Source organism: Cavia porcellus, unplaced genomic scaffold, assembly GCF_034190915.1.
Source record: "Cavia porcellus strain 051 isolate PalLab524CR breed Dunkin Hartley unplaced genomic scaffold, mCavPor4.1 scaffold_14, whole genome shotgun sequence".
Taxonomy (NCBI): domain Eukaryota; kingdom Metazoa; phylum Chordata; class Mammalia; order Rodentia; family Caviidae; genus Cavia; species Cavia porcellus.
Window position 1 is genome coordinate 76,179,824 of NW_026947497.1, and position 17,393 is coordinate 76,197,216.

General features: G+C 42.3%; 1 protein-coding gene across 6 annotated transcripts in view; it reads right to left on the bottom strand.

Moving 5' to 3' along the window:
• Positions 1–17,393, bottom strand: part of Senp5 (SUMO specific peptidase 5) — a 34,343-nt gene that overhangs the window by 16,559 nt on the left and 391 nt on the right. For 3 of the 6 annotated variants that reach the window (XM_063224317.1, XM_005006892.4, XM_063224318.1), the window contains exons 2-7: positions 15,545–15,623; positions 10,285–10,431; positions 6,775–8,297; positions 693–798; positions 447–585; positions 174–221 (exon numbers count right to left, since the gene is read on the bottom strand). In XM_063224317.1, coding sequence (XP_063080387.1) covers positions 174–221; positions 447–585; positions 693–798; positions 6,775–8,266 — 1,785 coding nt within the window. In that variant the 5' untranslated portion in view covers positions 8,267–8,297; positions 10,285–10,431; positions 15,545–15,623. Of the gene's footprint in view, positions 1–173; positions 222–446; positions 586–692; positions 799–6,774; positions 8,298–10,284; positions 10,432–15,544; positions 15,624–15,883; positions 17,362–17,393 lie in introns of all 6 variants that reach the window. The other 3 variants (XM_063224316.1, XM_003477102.5, XM_013160181.3) reach the window with 3 other exon arrangements.

A 17,393-nucleotide genomic window follows, 5' to 3' on the forward strand; every position in this document is an offset into this window, starting at 1 on the left:
CAAAAGTGATTTGATAACATTTAAACCTAATCTCAGTAATTATCAAGACATAAGCTAACCCTTTTTTTTAAAACCTAAGAACTATTAAATAATTTTATTAAAAACAACAACAACAAAAACCCTATGCTATACAATTTGACACAGGCCTCTCCTGAGAGGAAGTTTTCACTTACTTTATCTGGGACTGCATCCATTATCAGCTCGCCATACATATTAATGACCTAGGAGAAAGCAAAATTGGCTTACTAACCCTGTTCAGAATTTCTGAAGCAGAACAAATACTGACACTAGTAGCAATAAACAAACTTTCTGATCCTAGTATTAATGAGTCACTTTAGTACAGAAGAATCTTAAATTCCTAGAGATAAATATAAAGTCAAATTTCTATGACAACTGACCAATGTTCTCTGCACCTTTGATACACTGAGAACCTGTGACACACCGACCTGGTCATTCAGCCAGTTCTGACCATCCAGGGTGGCCAGATCATCCATATCCAGCATGTGCTTATTGTAGAAGATGCGAAAGTTGCATTTTTGATGTCTGGCCCGATAGTTTGTTATTTCCCTATTAATAAATGGTTTTCTGAAATAGATTTTAAAAGAAAATGGAACAAACATGAGTTGTACTCAACATATTAACTATCTTTTCCTAAATTATTTTAACGTTTAATTTTAGCACCACTGACATACCTATTAGAAAAGTCTTCATTAAAGACATCTTTTAATCTTGCAAGGACATCTTTTTCACTGAGTGGGACCAAACTGCCATACTTTTTCATAACCTCATCTAGGAATCCTTTAATAAAGAAAAATTAAGATGGAAAAACAAACTTTTCAGCGAAGTCATTCTCCCAGTACTTACTATATATGCAATGCTCAACACCTTCCTACCCTTTATTACAACATATGTCCCAGCTACTCAGGAGAATGAGGGTGGAAGATCACAAGTTCACAGCCAGCCTGGGCACCTCAGTAAGACCCTGTCTCAAAATAAAAAAGGGTCGGGGCAGGGGTTGGTATGCAGCTTAGCGGTGAAACACTTCAGAGGCTCTGAGTTTGACTGCCAGTACTGCAAAAAGGAAAAAGAAAACAAAAACTAAAATGGGTTAAGTCCTTACCATCTTACACTGAGATTCTAAACTACTGGCACATTATTAGGGAGCTGGCTAAAACTGAAGACTGTCACATTTCCATAGCATAAGGGCCATTCCCTCCCTGAAAGTGGCCATTTAATCTAAGTTGTGATTTCCCTAGGACACATTTGCCAGAGAAGCCACATTTAAACCTGTATGTTTTCATTATATGGTTTGCTATACTTGAATAAGACTTAAAATTCTTTGTTTTTATTTATTTATTAATTTGTATTTTTGGTCCTAGGCATTGAACCCAGGGCTTTGAGGATACTAAGCACACTCTAACATATTATACCTCCAGCCCCAAGATTTTAATGCTTATGGAGTCTTCTGTTTTTTGACAGGGTCTCACTCTGTTGCCCAGGATGGTCTCAAACGCAGAACCAAGCAATCCTTCTGCCTCAGCCACCGGGAGTAGTGGGACAGCCCTATGAAAAGATGCTCAACATCACTGATAAGGAAAACGCAAGTTAAAACCAAATGTGAAATACCTCAACCCTGTTAGAACAGCTTTTATCAAAAAGACAAATGTAAATTAGTACAATTATTATGGACAATAATACAGAAGGGTCTTAGTCAAAAACAGAGGCAAGCATGGTGGTATACATCTGCAATCCCAGCTGGTCCAGAGGCCAAGGTGAGAGGTTCACAAACTTGAGTTCAGCCAGGGAGACTTAACAAGACTGTCTGGGGGAGGGGGCAGGAGTAGGGAAATACACCTGAAAAATTTCTATGAGTACAGTCCCCAAAATTAGGGCTAAAGTCTCAAAAGCAAAGAACATGATTTTTGTCTAGTATTTTTGTCTTTTGTGGCACGAGGGGCACATTGGGAAATGCTTTGCACTAAGCTACATTGCTAGCCCTTAGTTTGTCTGAGGTGCAGAGATTGAGGGTGGAGTCTCAAGCATGCCAGGCAAGCATTCTGCCACTAAGCTCCACTCCGAGCCCAACTCAGCCCAAGTACACTGGCAGCACTAAGGACTGGGCTATCCTACTCCTTTATTTTTTGAGCTAGTCAATCAGTGGCCCGGCCTGGGCTTGAACTTGTGATCTTCCCACCTCAGCCTTCCAAAGTACTAGGATTACAGACGTGTACTACTACGTCTGGGTCTGCGTGGGATTTTTAAAATTATTTTTTAAATGTCCTCCTGTAAGTTTAACAGCTTTACTAAAACATGATTAACATACCACTACTTCCACCCTCTTACAGAGTATGATTCAGCCATGCAACCATGCTACCACCTAATTCCAGAACATCTACACTTCCCTCAAAAGTCCTGCACCCATTGGCAGTCTCCTCTCTCCCCAGCTCCTACAAATAATTAATCTACTGTATGTATGACTTCTGGGCATTTGAAATATGACATTATAAGTTATGTGACCATTTTATGTCTAGCTTCTTGCACTTAGCATGTTTTCAAGATTCATCCACACTGCAGCATGTACTAGTATGTCACTCATTTTCATGACACAATATTCCATTATATAGACAGACCAGATTTATTCATTTGTCGCTTGGGCTTTTTGGTTGTTTCTACCTTTTGGCTATCAGGGATAATGCTGTTACAAATATGTTTTTTTGAGTCTGCTCAGTAACAGAGCAAGTACTTAGCATGCACGGAGCCCTGGGTACCATCCTCAGCACCAACAAAAAGATTCTGTGGGGCTGGGACCAGAGCTCAATGGTAGAACATTTGTCTAGCACACAAGAGACCCTGGGTTTCATCCCTAGCACCACCCCATGCATGGAAAGTTTCTGTATATTTTGTTTCTATTCAAATTTTTAATCCACCTGGAAAGCACTGCAGCACAGGAATCTATTCCTTTTCCTTCTAAAAGCAGCTAACTTTGGCAGTCATTTCTCTTAATCCTTAGTATGCTATGATCCTACCACACAAAATTTACTGAGAGTTTGGCATGTATACTGTATATGTTCTAATCCTGACTTACTCAGCCTTTCCGATTTGTTCTGTTCTTCCCTTTGCATTGTGGATTGAGAAAGCAGGGCAGGCCTAGTGCAGGGAAGTAACTGCTCTACTACTAGGCTAAGCTCCACTCCGGCACCAAGCATTTCAATCTGACGACTCACACATTTCTCTCCAGTTCTGAGAATAACATACCCTGTTATTTTCTTCAGTTTGCCTTCTAACACTCCTAGCGTGTCTTGAAAGAGGTTTAAACTTTAGCTCTTCTTTTACATGAACTTAACACTTGCAAAGTAACACAAGGACAGACGCCAAGACTTTCATATATTACCCTCAAATCTTTTACAGTTGTCTTACACAAGCATAACAGTGACTTTTTTTTGTACCGGTGATCAAACTTACGACCTCACACTTGCCATGCAGGCGCTTACACCGCTGAGCTAAATCCCCAGCCCCAACAGTGACTATTTTTGCAAAAACTTGTAAGCAACTCATACAGCACTCAACACAAGTTTTTCAGGGAGTAACTTTTCTTCATACACATATTTATGATGAAATAAATGCTAAATTAAATTATGAGACAGCAATAAGTTTCCTATCAGGGGCCAGAGATTTAGCTCAGTGGCATTAAGTGCCTGCCTGACAAGCCTGAGGTTGTTTGATCCCCAGTACCACACACACACACACGTTTCCCATCAGTACAACTTAATAAATATGTAAATCAGCTGAAAGGCACTAATCATATCATAGAGTGCTGGCACCTGGCACAACGTGCAGCGTAGGTCTGGCTACCTCTGTACAAGTACTCCAAGGAGCAGTAACGGTGCCAACTCCTACACTGATTCCCACATTGACTGCTTTACTCGTCCTGGCTGCTTAGCTGCAGCTCCCTTTTTGCTGAGTTTGTCTCCTCCAGCATGTCGGCTTCCTTCAGATGAGCTCACCTCTATTGGGTAACTCGAGGAGGGTAAGGCTTGGGATGGGCAAAAGCTGCTGCTCTGCCCTCAACCAGTGGAGTATTCCCAGCATTCACCTTGACAACAGTAGCCCTGGTAACTCCCTCTCTGCCCACACGAGGTGTGGCAAGGCAGGAAGGGTTCTTCAGCAGTGCCACTGTCCGTTCGGGCTTGTACTTCCACTCGTTCTAGCCAACACGCACCTGCAGCATTCTGCCACTTCCCTGCCACCGATCCTTTCTCCCCTGGACCTTCCCTCCACTTCCTACCTTAGGGGAGCTTTAGTTTCCCATTCATCCAAATTCTCCTTGATGTTTTTGAACACAGAAATACATGTGTGCTTTTAATGTATTTTCGCTGATATGAATCTGATAGTAAGGACAGATTTCACATACCATATTTCTTCCTCATGAAACGGAATACATTTCTAACAAATACGTTTTAGTAAGTGAAGGAAATTTTCTCTATTCCTAGTTTTTTAGGAGATGTAAACTTGAAAGCTGAGTTTTACTAACAAGCTTCTTTCTTTCTTTCTTTCTTTTTTGCAGTACCAGGGATCGAACTCATGACCTCACACCTGCCAGGCAGGCGCTTATGCCACTGAGCTAAATCCCTCGCCCCTAACAGGCTTTTTCAAGCACTAAACTTGCTAAGATGCCATGATTTCTCTACTTCTGCTAAAATAACGAATTACACTACAGATTCTTAACTCATATGAAGAATTCCTATTTCCTCAGATGCTATAGTTGTTCTATAGGTCGATTCATATTTAAAGTGTTAGAGCTAGTAAATGGATATTTGTGTGTGAATGTCAATTCTTTCAGCTGTAAGTATCATGGTCTGTTAACTTTTTTTTTTTTTTGAGGTAGGGTCTCATTATGTATCGTAGGCTGGCCTCAAAGCAGCAATCCTCCTGCTTCAGCCTCCCAAGTGCTGGGATTGCAGGTGTGTTAACTTATTAAGGAAATTCATCTGATTTGTGGACAATAATAATACAACTTGTTGTACAGATTTGTTAGCTTCCTCTTTTATGTTGTTAGTGGTGAACTTCTTAGACATATTTAATTGTTGGGAAAAGCACTGTTTAAACTAATGAGAACTCTAATAACTTCTCAAAAAAAAAGCCAATTATAACAATGTGTTGTATCTGCACAGATATATCCTATACAAATGCACAGTATATATACACATTCATCCGATGTATCTGCATGTATTTTTTTTAACAAAATTGTATCATACTACCAGTCATGCTGGCACCTGCTTGTAATTCCAGCACTCAGGGAGGCTGAGGTAGGAGAATCATGAGTTTGAGCCAAACCTGGGAAATTTAGCAACTTGGTGAGAACCTGTACTAATATAAAAAATTAAAAAAAGAACTGGAGGTGTAGCTTAGTGTGAAGCCCCTGGGTTCCATCCTCAATACCAAACACATGCAAAAAAGCATTCATACCATTTTGCAACTTGCTATTCAAATTTCATACAGACATCTTTCAGTATAAAAATAGAAACATAATTCATTTACTTTGAATGCTGAGGATGGAATCAGGGCCTCACACATGCTAGGTACTCACTCTACCAGTACACCGCAACTTTGAACCCTAAACATCTGCGTAGTACCCTATGTCCTGAACGTGCCTTAATCTAAGCTTTAACAGAAATTCTTAGTGTTTTCAATTTACTATAACACAAGTGATACATCATATAAATAATTTGTACTTTTACAACTAGGATAAATTTCAAGCGGAAAAATGGTTCCAAGACTAATACTGCCACATTGTCTTCCCATATGTTTACTCCAAATCACTTTTTTTATTTTGGTTTTTGTGGGTTTTTTTGAGACATGGTTTCGATATGCAGTTCAGGTTGGCCTTGAGCTCACTCGGTAAGCCATGCTGGTCTCTAACTCACAGTGATCCTCCAGTCTCTTGCCTCCAGAGTGCTGGGATTATAGGCATGTGCCACCACATCTGGCTCTAATTCACTTGTTTTGTTTTGTTGCAGGCACTTATGCCGCTGAGCTAAATACCCAACACTCCAATTCACTTCTTAATGAAGTTTGACAAAAAGACTTTTATTCTGAAACAGGTTCACACTATGTACCCAGGCTAACCTGCAACTTGATTCTCCTCCTTTAGCCTACCACACTACCATACCCAAGGAAAACAGCTGCTTTGTTTCGTTTTGCTTTGTTTTTTAGTACCAAGGACTGAATCCAAGGTCTCTGCACTAAGCTACAACCCTGGTCCAGTTTTTATTTGGAGACAAGGCCTCACTAAGTAACTAAACTGCCAAGGGATGGCCTCCGACTTGTGATCCTCTTGCCTTAGCTTCCCAGAGTGTGGGAATTATAGGCCTCTGCCACCAGGTCTGGCTAACAGTAAGCCTTCCAAACATGGTGTGAAAAATAGAGAAGTCAGCTGCAGGTGGTGATAGATGCCTATAACCCTAGCAATCTGACTTCATGAGATTCTGCCCATAAAAGGGTTGCAATATAGTAGTGTGAAGAACTTGGGTTCAATCCCCAGTACTAGAAAATAAATCCTTTGTATATTGTTAGTTTGTAGAAGAAACAACTGGAAATCAATGCAAGTGTCCATCCAATCAAGGATTAACTAAACAATTAATGGAACATCTAAGTAACATAGTGACAGCAAGTCACCAAGAACATCCAAAAGTGTAAAGAAAGCCACAAATGGAAGCACTCTTGCAGAACGGAGAAAGGGCAACAGATTTGGGTGAGGGACAAAACAGTGCCTACCAGAAAGGCAGATGGACAGCTGCTCGTCATCCACAGGTGACGCCTTCTGACTATTCTTGCCACCTCGCAAAGGACTCTCTAGCTTGAGTTCACTGCATGCCAGGGGTGCTTCGAGCGGATTCTTACAGTACGGGTGGTCCAGCAGCTTGGAGCTGAGGATGTTCTGTTTGAGCACCCCCTCCTCCTCCATCTGGCAGCTCTCAAGCTCCGCAGTCTGGTGGGACACAAGCCCATCCACACCACTCCTGGCTTCCTCGGCTCCAGATGCCGCCAGCTCTACCTTGTTGTCACCCAGGGCGCCCATCCCATTCTCCCGACTCAGAGCCATGGCGTCTCCCTCAGTTTCCGAGGGGAACATGTTACCCAGATGATGCTCTGACAAAGGGCGCTCACCAGTCAGCTCTGCACACTCCCACCGAGCGGAACAAGGCATCTGGTCCCAGGCATCGGTGGCACCGCCATTCTGCTGGTCTGGGAATGTGTCGTCTACAAGGGGCTCCTTGCCCACACAAAGGCTCCCTTTAGTGCGGTCTTCGGACATGAAAGAGTTCTTTCCCTTCGCCAGCACATCGCTGTCCATATCTGGAGCGTGCAGCTGACGCCGGCAAGCAGAGTCTCTAGGTTCTGTGGAAAGGAATGGGCTGCAACTGCCACCCTCCACGTTATCCCTAAGGGTCTCTTGATCGTCTCCAGTGACCTTCTGTACCCAGCTTCGCTGGGCTTTTCTTAGCTTACAGACTTTGCTTTTTGTTCTGAAGTGCTGGGATCTGAGAATCCTATACTGAAATCTTATCATGGATAATTTCTCATACATCATAAGAGGAGACACTTTTACCCTTCGCTGTTGGTTAAGTTGGACCTTCCTTGGAATCAGGAGTCCCCCACTCCTGTGGCGCTCCAGCCCTTGGTAGCAGCCATAACAAAAGCGTTTTCTTTTATGGTTGCTCAAAGTGACCACAGTCTTGCCACTCTCCCCTGGACCCTGCCTCTCCCCACTGAACGTCATGGGAAAGTCATGTGATGCTGTCCTAGGTCTGCAACCGCTGGCCTGACCTACAACACTATTTGCTGGCAAACCAGCAACTGCCTTCAAGAGATTCTTCTCTCCACAGGATTCACGGTCCAAGTTCCTTGCTGAGGACGGCAACTTCTCTGCATGGAGTCTCAGGAGGCCCCTTGAGGAAGAAATGAAGTGCTCTCTTTCCACTTTAGAGGATACAGTGCTAGCATTTGGAGTAGCCACAATGAGCTTGCTCTTGGCACAAAGGGCTTCATCGTGGATCCATGTTTTCTGAATTTCAAGAGACTTCTTTCTACACTGCAAATACCCCAGCTGTCTGTTCCAAGTGACTGGCCTTCCTAACTTAGTTTTCAGAATGCACAAGTGTTGGTGAAAATAGAATTTCTTAAAGCCTACAAACCCTGTATTCCATTTCTCAGAAAAGGCAAAGTGAATTCCTTTCCTCCATAGACTTTTCCTCTGTTTTTTCATTTTTCTGATGCATAATGAGATCTGGATGTAGCTACAGAGAAGAAAACAAAGAAAAGTTATATATCACTCTAAACATAAGATTATGAAGACATACACAGCAATTAAGGGAGAAAACTAATAAACAAGTGTATCTCCCTCAATGTAGGCTGTGGGACAGAACAAAATCTTACTTGATCTAAGTTTTCATCAAAATGAAAATTAGACAAGAGGGAAGAATGGGCACTCTAACAAGACCCTGCTTGCTATACATGTGTCTTGGAGAGAAAAAAAGGGGGGGGGGGGGACCACTGGAACAGCGTGATGGTGCACATCTGTAATCCCAGCCTTCAGGAGGCTGACACAGGACTGCCCCATGTTCAAGGCCAGCCTGGGATATATATGGCAGTGAGCTCAACACCACCCTAATCTTCAAAGACAGACCCTATCTCAAAAAATAAAAAGGATGCTGATAATGTAGCTCAGTTTAAGATCCAGGGTTCAATCCCCACTACAGAAAGTAAAAAGGTTCAAGAATCATTTCCCAGTATGTAATCAATTTCTTTTCTTCCTCTGCCCCTTTTTTGAATGCTTGAAATTGAACTCAGGTCTGTGTGCCAGGTGAGCATTCTACCTCTGAACTACATCTCTAGCCCTTTTTATTTGATTTTACACAGGGTCTTGCTAAAGTGCTCACAGTAGCTTCAAATTTGCAATCCTTCTGTAGTCAGTTTCTGGTGGAAGACATAGGGTAGGGAATTAGAAGAGGAGCTCTTAAGTGTGGCTCAGCTTTGCATTAGCTATGTAACTCTGAGTCAGTCAAACTGTTCTCATTTGTACAATGAAAGGTAGGGAAGGGAGGGGACTGATTTCATATCCATTTACTTATAACTTACTCCACAGCAAAACAACTTTTTCCATAGAGCACACCCCCGCCCCCACCAGGGATCGAACTCACGACTGCTTGCAAGGCAGGTGCTTATGCCGCTGAACTAAATCCCCAGCCCCATAGAGCACATTTTTAAAAGTACAGCATAGAACCTTTGCTGTGTAAAGCTGAGTACCTATGACACCGAGAGTATGGGTGGAGCGAGACGAGGAAGGACTGGTTGAGAAAGTCTGAATAAACGAGGCACAGTGGCCCAGAGTGTAACCCCAGGACTCTAGGTGAGTAATCAACTCATGGCATCAGTACCTCCTCCTTCACCAGCCAGTCAGGGTCTCTGGGTGACTGACTACACAGGATGGATTCTGGATGAGAGGCACACTCATCCAGTCACTAGCTTGCAGGTGACCAAGTAATAAGAACCACACAGCGCGCGCGCACACACACACACACACACACACACACACATACACACCCCTTTCACGAACAGTGACAGATGAGAACTAAGCCAAACATAATCTGCCTCTGAATTTAGTAAGATTTAAAACAAAGAGTGATCAGAAAATATGCTGAATGTTGCCATTTAAGGGTTTGCCTTTGTTATTTGTGGTGCTAGGGAGTCCAAGGCCTTGGGCATCTCCCCCTGAGCTACACCCCCAGCCCTGAATGTAATTTTTATTTTTGGGGGGGTATTTTAAAAAAGAACTTATTATAATTTAAAAAAAAAAAAAAAACACCCCAAGAATAATGGAATAAGTGTGTTCAAAACAAAGGGGAGAATTTGAAGGGGAGCTGAAATTTAAGGCAGTAGTCCAGAAGGCCTAGAAACAAGCTAGAAGACCTCATATAGGCTTGAAATTAGAGCTAACAAACACCTGTGAGGATGAGTATGGGTGAACTGGCAGAGGAAGGACTGGCTGAGAAAGTCTGAATAAACCAGTCGCCGACACCTGTAATCCTAGGACTCTAGGAGGCTGAGACAGGATAACAAGTTTGAGCCTGGGCAACTTAGTAAGCTCCTGTCTCAAAATTAAAAAAAAAAAAATAAAGAGTTGGGAGTATAGCTCTGTGTGAATGTCTGGATTTCAGCTCTCAGTATTTCATTTTAAAAAGTCTGAATTAAGCACCACTTGGACCTCCAAGTCCCTTCTCCTACCTTGGCAAATAAGCAAAGCTTCACTTTTGGAGCAAATCCACTAAGATGGCCTGGCACGCCATGCAGCTGTGGGCAGAAGTAAGCTGCAGTGTGGGCTTCCAGTGACCTTCCTCGTTCAGCTTCCACAAGCGGTCCCCATGTGTACACCTGAGGGGATGCATTTAAAGAGAAAAGATAGTGACATCTTCCAGGCCTCAAGGATTACTCCACAGTGCACCCTAAAGCCTAAGAAACAATGTGAGCCCTCCCCATTCTTTCTTGTTTTCTGGTTTTTGTTTTGTACCAGAGATTAAACTCTTAATGTTGTGCTTACCAGGTAGGCGTTTATGCCATGGTGCTAAACCCCCTCCCTATCCTTAATGCCCTGCTCTTTCCCTTTTCAACAAGGGAGGAGGAACTTATGGTAGAAAGGGTAAAACGGGTATGCAGACAGAGATCCAGGCCAGGTCTGAAGACAGAATTACATGGTGAATTTGAAACTAATGACACTTTTTCCCACTCATCTCCCAGATGCGCAGCAGTCTACTAACAGATGATTGAAGACTCTTCTGTAGAATCTGATCACTCCATTAGAAAAATTCATAAAGACAGATAATTGCCAAAAAATGGCCCAACAAGGCCCACTTCACCAGGCACCTAAAGCTAGCATCCCATTAGGTGTTTAGAATTCTAAAGCAGCTTCTCAAGTCTGCTAATCAGTTACCACTCGTCTTTCCTGCTTCCCAGCTTCCAGAATTTGGTTGTTATCTACTTTCCTCTTATTCTTCATCATCTTCAGGCTTTTGGGAAAATGAAGACAGGGTCTCACTGTGTAGTTCAGGCTTGCCTAGAACTCACAGTGACCTTTCCACCTGAGCCTCCCAAGTGCTAGGATTTCATGTGTGCACTACCACACCTGGCTTCCTCTACTATTTTAATGGAGTCTTGAGGCTAGTGTGGACTTACATGCTTTAGTTCAATATATCCTTAAATAGGCGCTGGGGATTTAGCTCAGTGGCATAAGAACCTGCCTTGCAAGCAGGCGGTCATGAGTTCAATCCCCGGTACCGATAAAAATGAAAAAGACAAAAAAAAAAAAAAAAAAATATCCTTAAATACTGCTGAATTTAAAAACAAAAAGTCAAGTTAGGGCTGGGGATGCAGCTTAGTAACACAGTGACTGCATGGCAAGCACAAGGCCCTAAGTTTAACTCCTAGTACCAAAACAAAAAAAAAAGGTCACATTACTAAATAATATATACAAGCCCATTTTAAGGAAAAAATATTACATATACATATGAAAAATTGTCTAAAAAGTATGTATAGCTAGCTGTTAAAAGAGTAACCAAACTACCCAAAGCAACCTATGGACTTGCAATGAAATGACAAGGTGCTATGGATTACATCTAGATGTTCCTCCAAAGCCTCATGTTCTTACAGGTGGGGCTCTGGGTAGCTGACTGGATCTTGGGAGCAACCTATTCATCGGTGCATTAGTTCACCAATAAGTTTACAGCTAAATGCGATGTTGGGAGGTAGGTCTGGCCAGAGGTGGGTCACTGAGGGCCTGGCCTGGAAGGGCTGAGCTCCTCCTCCTCCCATGGTCCGCTCTGCTTCCTATCTGCCATGGTGCCCTGTCTCGGAACCAGTTGATTACGGACTAGTGATTATGGACTAGAACAGTGATGGCAAACCTTTTAGAGTTGAATGCCCAAACTGCAACCTAAAACCCACTTATTTGTTGCAAACTATCAACATTACACTTAAGTACTGTACTGAAGTTTTAGTTTAGAATAAAACTCAAACATTTAACATCTTTTGTCTTAAAAGAAAAATGCAACAGACATTTCATTGATAAAAACAGCTTCTTTTTTTTTTTGTCTTTTTTATTTTTTATTGGTACCGGGGATCGAACTCTCGACTTCCTGTTTGCAAGGCAGGCACTTACGCCGCTGAGCTAAATCCCCAGCCCAAAAACAGCTTTTTATTGAAAGGCAAAATTTTGCATTTGAGGGGCTTTTGCACAATTAATGGGATCTTTGCTATTGTTTGCATGCTGATAATCTGTTAAACTTTGGTTGAGATGACTTGGCTTGAGAACCAACAGAGAGGTCTCTGCACGGCCACTCAGCACTTATGCTATAGGTCCACCACCACTGGACTAGAACCTGAACAAACCGAGTCAATTGTGGGTGTTAGGTATTGTGTCATGGCGAAAAAAAAAAAAAAGAACCTAAGACACAAGGGCATCACAGGATATTGTGAACTAGAGGAATAATAAATAAGGAAGGTGATATTCCACATCTGTCAAACATTTGGTACAGGTGGGCATAGTAGCACATGCCTATAATCCCAGTACTGTGGTAAGCTGAAGCATGAGGATCACAACTTTGAACCCAGCCTGAGGAACTTAGTAAAACCTTGCCTTAAAAAAAAAAAAAAAAAAAAGAGGCCATTTACAGACTGCAGGAAGGTGGGGGATAAAACCAGGCCTCACCAGGAGGTGACCCTGCCTGGAAATCAGCGCCATACGCAGGCCAATGCCAGAGTAGGAACTGCCAGCCAGACCCAAGCCTCTCTCTGTGAGTCAGCATCTTTCACAGACTGCAGAGGGAGAGAACCAGGCCTCACCAGGAGGTGATCCCCACCTAGAAACCGTGTAATTTTCATTGTTTTGTTGGGTTAGGTTTTATTCTCTTTTGTTTTGTTTGATTATGTTAAATCTGATGGCATGAGCAGTTATTTAAAAGACAGCAAGACATATTATGGCCATTAATTTGGACTTACTATTGGCTTCTTTTGAAGTACTTTATTGCATTGATCATTTTGTTATTGTTTCTATTCTATTCTGTTATTAGATTTTTACTATGTCTGAAGGTCTCTGCAGCTATTTTGAAGACAACAAAAGGCATTATGGTAACTACTGTTGATTTTGTAAGTCCTGTCACTTATACTAGTTTATTTTGATTGGCTTTATTCTATTTTCCTTGTTTTATCCTCTTTTTAAAAAAAGAAATAAAGAAAAAATAAAAATTAAAAGAAAAAGAGAAAACAGCTAGAAATGTAGCCCAGTGTGAAAGACCTAAATTCAAACCCAAATTTAAAAAAGATCATAAATTCTAGTACAGCCTAAATAACTTAGTGACTTAACAAGATAATCATAAGATTTTTTAAAAATTGGCTAGAGATGTAGCTCAGTACAAAAGCCCCAGGTTCAATTCCTCAGGAGGAAAAGAGAGGAAGGGAAGGGGACAGAGGAAAGGAGGGAGAAAGCAAACAAGCCAGTGACAGACAGACAGACAAGACATATACACACACACATACACACAACCAGACAGCTGAATATGTTGGTGTCTGCCTGGAGTCAGTCCCTGACCTACAAATATTGGAGTTTGCAAACTTTCACAGGTATACTGTGTAAGACTCACTTTGTTGGGGCTGGAGATTTAGCTCAGCGGCATAAGTACCTGCCTTGCAAGCAGGCGGTCGTGAGTTCAATCCCCGGTACCGATATCGATAAAAAAGAAAAAGATTAAAAAAAAAAAAGACTCACTTTGTTGGCTTACAAATGAATCCAACTTACAAACAATTCTCCCAGAATAGAACTCTGTTGCTAAGTCAGGGACTTACTGTAATTCCAGCGCTCACCAGAAAGGTAAGAGGACTGTGAGTTTAAATCTAGCCTGTAGTAAGTTACAGTCCAGCTTAGACTTAATAGTGGAAACCTGTTTCACTCAAAGGGGCAATCAGGAGAGAGAGAGACAAAAATAGTGCAGGGATGTGGCCCAGTAGAGAGTGCTTGCAAGGCATTCATGAAACCCTGAGTTTATGCCTCAGATTAGTATATGCCTCAAAAAGAAAAATGGTAAACAAATCAAACATGTTTTTTGGTGGTATGCATCATCAGTGATACTGCACTATGGAAGTATACATCTATTAAATTTTCTGTTCAATAAATACTGGAATTTCTACTACTAGAAGGGCACCAATCTTTCAAAGAATTCAGTAGGGTGACTCACTTGCCAACTAGTATTAACAAATGTGACACACAAAAAAAGGTAAAATTCAGAGAATCATGGAAATAACTTGCAAGACAGAAAAGTCATCTTCCACCTAATTATTTTTCAACTGAGACAAAAAATGAAACAGTTATTAGGCAAAAGGAAAAGGCCGGGTGTGGTGGTACACGTCTGTAATCTTTATACTCTGGGAGACTAAAACCAGAGGATCAAAAGTTCAAGCCCAGCCCTGGCAACTTAGCAAAACTGCTTCAAAACAAAAATAAAACAGGTTGGGGATAGAATTCAGTAGCCCATGGGTTCAACCCACAGTGCACCAAAAGGGGCTGGGGGGACCTTCAGCATCTCTTAAGAGGAGCTGCTACTTCACATAAGGGTGAAAGAAAGGACTGAAAAATAGGACTATCAGATCTGATTTGTATTCTTGAAGAGGCAAAAGATAAGAGGCTGCTACACTGTACCAGCAGGGGCAACTAAGTGTCTGGGAGACTCAAAAGGACTGGGGCATAGCTCAGCAGCAAGGCCCAGGCTTCAGGCCCCCTCCCACCCCAGCCCCACTGAGGGGAGGAGGGAGAGAGAGGGACCACACATTGGTAGAATGTAGCAGATCAGTCTTTTTTTTGGTGGGGGGGGGGGGCCTTTTTCCTTTTTATCGGTACTGGGGATTGAACTCACGACTGCCTGCTTACAAGGCAGGCGCTTATGCCGCTGAGCTAAATCTCCAGCCCCAGATCAATCTATCTTAACAACTGCCAGTCCTTAGAAAGGTCTACATGAAAAAAAGCCTATGAAAGTGGTACCATTCATATGGAATACAAATGGAGAAAGATTGTGGGAAAAGGGTATACTGTTGGACAGATAGTACAACTCTAGTTAACAGATGGTTACGGCCACCACAGAAGCATAAAGCCCAGTTCACAAGCTAAGCTCCGTAAGATGCTGCCTAATACTTCAAAATAAGTAGTCCCATATACCACAATGGAGAGAAGCGGGGGAAAACCTGTCTATACAACCCTGGATTTTCAATGTACCAGAACTGCAAATATTCTTAAATCTGAATTTTCCAGTTTTTGAAAGCTTAGCATTAAAACACTGATTTACACAACAATGAAATAATACTTATGAATTCTACCAACACTTGATAATAAGTTTATTGTTTTTTTCATAAGAAGTTTTAGTGTTCTTTCACCAAAAAGTCACCTCTTCAAGTGTTAAGTTCAACTGCTTAAACTACAAAAAACAGAATTACACAGAGTTCTTACCTGAATGGGCCACCGCTACTTCCGCCTACTTTCTGGGCTCAAAACACTGTAAAGCTTGAAGCTTTGATTCAAGCAGACACTTAAGGGAAGGAAGAGAAAGAGGAAACTATAAAGGAAAACAAACATCTCTATGGGACTGTTAAACTAAATGTGAAACCTCATCCACAACTCTGTAAATCATGTGCGTCACCTGGGGGGAGGTTTTTGGTTTTGGTTTTGAACCCAAGGCCTCATTAGGAGGCAAACTCTTTAATAATGCAGTACACCCTGAGCCCTTGAGAAACTTTAAACACACACACACACACACACACACACACACACACACACACAAATACCCACCTGACGCAGAGTCCAGGCATTTGGGGTTCTGCTTTCTTTGACTTGGGGCCTCGCTAGCTTCAAGCACTCTTAAGTAGCTAGAGCTCTAGTCACTGCACCAACCTGTTTTATTTTGATTACCCAATTGATTCTAATGCCAGTCAGGTCTCAGGGGATATGGATTAGGTGACCCAGAAAGTGATATACATAAATTGGACAATTCTTTGTTAAACATATTAAAGATTGCACTTAACTACATGCTGCTCTGCAGCCATCATCACGCCTCACAGAGGCAGAGCACACCCTTCTTCAGCCCAGAAGAGCAGGTTCTATTTAAGTCACTGCATCTCCCTCTGGCTGCTACTGGACCCACACTTCTTTACCTCGGGGTCAATTACACTGCAGAGTGGTAAATATTCACTCTCCATTACAGAGAAAAGTAACTGCTCAAATTAGAACTATAATATCCAGTTAAAGAATTCCAGCTCCTGCATTTTCTCTCTGCACGTTTTCGTTTTTCTTTGTCTATCTTGAGTACAGAGCAAAACTGACTCAAATCGTCCTTCATTGAGTTTTATCAATAAACACGAGACACCTGGATGACTAGGTGCATGAAAGACCAATAGGGAGGAGATCACCCAAATGCTGGGATTACAGGTGCACTCCCTGCCCAGCGTTTCTGTGTACTTTCAATGAATGTGAAATGTGTTAGAAGCAGAGAGAGGTCTCAAAAATAAGCACAGAGAATTCCTTCTAAAATAAGCCGTGGTGTAAATGAAACTCCTCCCAGCTTGTCTCCCAAGAATGGCTTTCTGGGCATGTGTAAAGAGCAAAGTGGTTTAAATCATTCCTCACTGATTATATTTTATCAATAAGTATGAGGCATCTGGGTGACTAGGAGCGTCTGATTTCTTCCTAAAGCTGCCCATCCAAAGCACAGACAGTTAAAATCCTGGTGAGGAACCCCTTCTCCACATCAAGCTTATATATTTTGGAGAAGCAAAAAGCCATAATTAAGAACTTATCGTCAAATATCCTTGATCTCTTTAACGTACTTTAACCAGATCCCCAAATCATATCATAAAATTCTGCCAACTATTTTATGTACGTATAAGAAAACTCTTCACTTTACAGTCAAGAATTAAAAATACTAGTACCAATTAGTAGGCTAAGATTTCAACTCTGCTGTTTCTAAGTCCCAAACTCATCTTCTCCACACTGTTTGTGCCGAAAAAGGATGGCCGTACAGAAGGGGTACCACGTAGCAAAGACAAGAGGAAAAAGCCGCTTTCCAGCACAGTAATGTCCCCCGAGAAAGGGTCCCATGAGCGTTGGGAAGGAACCGAGGCTGAACAATCCGGTCACATAGAAGCCCTCGATTTGCAAGGCGAAAGGCGCCGAGGCCTTGACCTGCACTGTCCCTCGCTAAACCGCCCCGGGTTTCGGGAGCGGCGGCCGCAGGCGCCAGCTTTCCCCGAGCCTGCGTCGCAGAGGTCCGGCTGTAGAGAAAAAAGAGAGGGCAGCGGTCCCT